This window comes from Tupaia chinensis, unplaced genomic scaffold, assembly GCF_000334495.1.
Source record: "Tupaia chinensis unplaced genomic scaffold, TupChi_1.0 Scaffold000222_1, whole genome shotgun sequence".
Taxonomy (NCBI): Eukaryota; Metazoa; Chordata; class Mammalia; order Scandentia; family Tupaiidae; genus Tupaia; species Tupaia belangeri.
The window spans coordinates 2,346,736-2,352,028 of NW_006159697.1; the positions used below are offsets into that span (position 1 = coordinate 2,346,736).

At 44.9% G+C, this 5,293-nt stretch overlaps 1 protein-coding gene across 7 annotated transcripts in view; it reads left to right on the forward strand.

Moving 5' to 3' along the window:
• Positions 1-5,293, forward strand: part of PNPLA4 (patatin like domain 4, phospholipase and triacylglycerol lipase) — a 34,120-nt gene that overhangs the window by 6,696 nt on the left and 22,131 nt on the right. For all 7 annotated transcript variants that reach the window (XM_006147768.3, XM_006147770.3, XM_006147769.3 and 4 more), the window contains 2 exons: positions 1,232-1,326; positions 1,527-1,662. In XM_006147768.3, coding sequence (XP_006147830.1) covers positions 1,232-1,326; positions 1,527-1,662 — 231 coding nt within the window. The remainder of the gene's footprint in view (positions 1-1,231; positions 1,327-1,526; positions 1,663-5,293) is intronic.

Below are 5,293 nucleotides of genomic sequence, written 5' to 3' on the forward strand. Positions count from 1 at the left end.
TGTCGCTGGACTCCCACGTAGTCGACCGCGGTTTGCGTCCCGGACCCGGTGGCTTAAAACTCACGCCGGGCGCGTGTGCATGCGTGCCCTAGATCCCGAGAGGAGAATGGAGGAGAAAGGATTGCAGTGTGGCCATCCCTCCGGGGGTTGATTTCTCACTTTCTGTCTCTCTGTCTCTCTCTGTCTGGTGAGCGCATGCGCCCTATAGCAAAAACCTCTCAAAAAAAAAAAAAAAAAGAAAGAAAAAGAAAATAACAAGCACCCAGGGATGATCTCCAAAGACAGACTGAGTATTTGCAAACCACAGGGCTCCTGTGTCTGTCTTTGGCATTGTCATTAGTAATCAGTGCTGTCACAGAGTTGCAGCCAAAATGGTTCTTGGGGGCCGATGGGAATGAGAAGCTGACCCAGGTGGGCAGGTTCTGGGTTTGCATCCAGAACTCTTCCTGAACAGGCCAGGTGCATGCATGCCCGTGTTCTGGAGCTGAGTGATACTGGGGGTGGATCGCAGCACCAGGACCCCTCTGAGGGCGCTGTCTCTCTGCTGCTTTCTCTCTGAGTCTCTTGCTCATGTAGGAAAGAAAGAAACTTAAAAAATGCTTCTGAGGCCACAGAATTGAGGTGGGAGAAGAGCCTAATTGTATTGAGGAAATCTCCAGAGGGATGTGTTAAGTTGGAATTCAGATCAAGCCTTCCCGGATTTTGTTCAGATGTGGACAAGGCCATTCAGGGTATTTTAAAACGAAAAGAAAGAGTGGGGTTTGGAAAACATATAACTTGCCTAGAGACTGAGGTGGCGTGTGAGGAGCAGACCAGGCAGGGGATTTGCACACCTACAGAGGACTGAGACCCCCTCAGTCTGGAGGGAGGCATATCAAAGCCCGTGCATTGCATAATCAGCACACAGGTGGGTTTTTTATTGTTGTTGTTGTTTTTAGTTTTTACTGTAGGGTGCATATGTTCGTCAGAGAGAGACAGAAAGTGACAGATCCCCCCTCCACCCCCCAGGAGGGATGGCCACACCACAATCCCTTCTCCTCCAGCTCTCCTTAGGAACTTGGGCACGATGCACACATGCCCAGCATGAATCTCAAGTTGTGGGGTCTGGGGCTCCAGCTGTGAAGCTGGCTATGGGGGATCCAGAGCCTTAACTTCCATGCCACCACCTCAGAACTGGAATTTTTTTTTTTTTTTGTAACGCAGAGAGTCATGTACTTACTTTCTTTTTCAGGAATGTAACCAGTTTACGTATAAGTTTGCTGAAGAAACGAGAAAGCAGTCTTTGGGTGCAGTGACGCCTGGCTATGACTTCATGGCCCGATTGAGGTACACACACACACACAGACACACACACATATATATATATTTATAGAGAGAGAGAACATTCCTCCTCTTCAGTATATGAAGATAGAGTGTTGACAAGTCTCTGTACAAACTGTGGCAAGCTCAGCATTCTCCCTTCTAAAATATTTACCAGGCGTTCAATAATTAAAGGTGAATAATGTGGGTCGATTTTTCTTCTTTAGAAGCGGAATGGAATCGATTCTTCCTTCCAACGCGCATGAGCTGGCCCAGAATCGACTGCACGTATCCATCACCAACACCAAAACCAGAGAAAATTACTTGGTTTCCGAGTTTTCCTCCAGGGAAGACCTCATTAAGGTAACACAGCTGCAGTTCCCGTTGGAGGACGTTAGCAAGTGCTCATTTTTTTTTTTAAGGTGTATTCACTTTTTAATATTTCTTCCCTAAGAGGGATAGACGGAAAGGCTATCAACGGGGGTTTTTGCTGCCATCGGACCCCATCCTCAGCCAGCCTGGCTCACGGGCATGTATACGTGCCCAGTCTGTACAAGAAGATTCAGGGTATGAGTCTAGGACCTTCCTGTGTGGCCTCGACATCGCAGAGCCTTGTGGCAACTCTGTACCACTGAGCTGGCCAGTACCTGCCAGTTTAAATGCTTCATACAAGTAGTGAGCATGACCGCATTTTTCAGCTCCCGTGCCTCACGTCAGGCCTGAGATAGTAAGTGCTCAGAAAGTTATGTGTGTGCTGACTGGATCCACCAGTACCCCTTCAGAGGCTGCCTCGAGACTCACTGGGCTCCAGAGGCTTCCTCCTCTTGCTCAGTGGTCTCTGCTGATGTGCAGGTCTCATGTCTGTTACGGGGAGCAAGTTACTGATGCAGCAAGTTACTGATGCAGCATGGTCAAATAATTGCTCCTCAGATTTATGTAGCTAATACTCGGCAGTTTCTGTAAGACTTTGGACACGTGCTCTCATCCTGGGTCCTTCGGCAGTCCTCCTGTAAATCAGGTCAGACAGGTGTTATGACAGCCCTTTCATGCTTTTAATGAAGAAGGAATGGAGGGGAAGATTTTTACGTGCTGTATGCACCTACCCAGGGTTATCCTGCATGCCAGTGGGAGCAGTTCTGGCATCTAGGCCTCTTACTTTTCAAGCCAATGTTACGTTGTTTTCTTCCATTTTGTTTTTGATGTGTTTCTTTCCAAACACATTTGAATGCTGGTGAGTTGAGAATTCATTATCTCGGGACCAGCAGTTAGCATCATGGCTATGTCACTGGACTCCCATGTAGTCTACCGCAGTTCGCATCCTGGACCCGGTGGCTTAGAACTCATGCCGGGCGCGTGTGCGTGCGCGCCCAAGATCCCAAGAGGAGAATGGAGGAGAAGGGATTGCGGCGTGGCCATCCCCCCGGGGGGGAACTATAATCATTTCTCAAGTACCCCTACGTATTTTGTTTCAAGATGAAATAGACCCCGCCACAGTGACGAGCTGCTCAGACTCTGTCTTCCACAAACTGCTACTGTCCTATTGCAAATTTAACCAAAAGCATCTTGAGTGACATTTACAACTGTTCTCATGAAATGTCTCTTCCTTTTAAGATAAATTGCTAATCTTTCTTTACTTTCAATGCATTTGATTGATGGGAGTTGATTGATTTCATATCTTAGTAATAGTGTCTCATATTGGACACTGAAACTTAGTTCCTCTTTAAAATGTTAGTGATATAGATGAGTTAGGTTAAAACTGTTATAACAGCCATAGTGTGACCATGAAGATATATTTATATCTGGGACCAGCAGTTAGCGTAATGGCTATGTCACTGGACTCCCATGTAGTCAACCGTGGCTTGAGTTCCAGACCCGGTGGCTTAAACTCACGCTGGGTATGTATGCATATGTGCCCAAGATCCTGAGATGAAAATGGAGAAGAAGGGATTGCAGCATGGCCATCCCCCCGGGGAATGATTTCTCACTTTCTGTCTCTCTGTTTCTCTCTGTCTTTCTGGTGAGTGCATGCTCCCTATGGCAAAAACTTCTCTCCCACACAAAAAAAAAAGTTAAAAAAGATATTTATATCTATATACAATTCAAAATTTTAAAGATAATCAGTAGTATAGAAGATAATACTAGGAGTTCCATTTTCCTCTGTAACAGAGGAAGAAGAAAGAAGGAAACCCACTGACATTTCCAATAACACTTACATTGCTTGCTTTACTTTTTATAGGTAGCTGTGAACTATTCAATGTCTCCTAACTTCAGGTTTGGAAATAAGATGAATCTCTTGATGTTAACTGATAGGTTATACAATACTCAATCTGGGTGTCAACAGGTGGTGTGATGATTAAGGCACAGGATTCCCACATGACTGACCACAGTTCAAGTTCCCAAACTGGTGGTTTGAAAAATCACACAAGGTGTGTGTGTGTGTGTGTGTGTGTGTGTATGCACAGAAACCATGGTTCAAGTCTCAGACCTGCCAGCTTAAACTCACGCTGGGTGAATGTGCATGCGTGCCCAAAATCCCTAGAGAAGAATGGAGGAGAAGGGATTGCAGCACGACCATCCCCCAGGGGGGGGTGATTTCTCGCTTTCTATCTCTCTGTCTGTGTCTGTCTGGCGAGCGCACGCGCCCTATCGCAAAACCCCCCCCCCCAAAAAAAAGAATTCATTATCTCCAGGAAATGCTTCAGCTGACTGATTCCCAAGTCACAGGGTTCTAGACCATACATGGGATATTTTTCAATTGGGAAGGGGGCATTTTTCTTAGGAAAACTGGGCAACTGTTTCGTTTTCCTTTTGTGTGAATCATGTCAAGCTTCAGGTAATATGGAGAATGTATGTTTTTATAACAGTAGAAGGTCTTGGGTTGAGAGTGGTAAAAGCTTCATCTAAATTAGATGTGTATGTATATGTATGTGTATTTTTTAACTGTCATTCGGATGCTGTAATTTTATTTATTTATTCATTTTTATTTTTTATGATCATCATAACCTTCTTTATCTTACATTGGATTACATATAACTTTACAGTGTATTACATTGTTTTTTCAAAAGGGAATGCCATGCATGTCAGTCAGTACAGAGACATTAATCTCCCCACTTCAACATTCAATATCTTTTCTATGTTTTCCCCAATCATTATTTTTATTATTCTCATTTTGCTGTAATTTGCAATACTTCATGAGACGTTGAACCGACAGGTTGAATTACTTCACACCTTACTAGATGAGCATTATTTTTTTTTTTTTAATATGGTGTACCTATTATAAAAAACCCCGATGGTTTCTACTTCTTTTGTTGTGGATAACAGCTACTCAGAACATTGGAGCAATTATTTGAGTTCATGGGACAGAAGAAAAATGGTTGACAGCAGTGTGTACTGCCTGGTGAGGAGGCTATTGAAGAGTTGCTCTTCATCCTAGGTTATACAAGACACGTGCTAAATGTTTAGTAGAAGGCTTCAGGCTTTTTCACACCGGAAAGGGAGAAGGATGGATGGTTTCTTAATCATAGATGGTGACTACAAAAGCATAGGAAGTCAATGCCTGGAATGCTGATGAAGCAGGGAGCCGCCAAGAACAAGAGTGGTAAAGACTAGGAAGGAGCGAGAACAGAAGAGAATGTGAAGGTGAAATCAAATAACCCCCCTTTCAGGTCATGGCGTCATCTAGTTTACATATTCCCATGAAAGAAGAGGCCAGAGCTGGCCCCGGAGCACAGCACTTAAGCACTGCATGGAGGAAACTGGATCCCACGTGTACAGCCAGGGTTTGAGTCTTAGCCCCAGTGGCTTCAAAAATATGCCTCGCCCGTGTGTGTGTGTCCTAGATCCCGATGGGGTGGGGAATTGGAGGAAAAAGGATTGTGGCTTGATAGACCCTGGGGGGTGCTTTCTCTCTCTTCCCTGCATTCTTCCCATTGCATAGGGAAAGCGAAATAAGAAATGAGAAGGGGCAAAGGACAGGGAATGGGGAAGCCAGCAA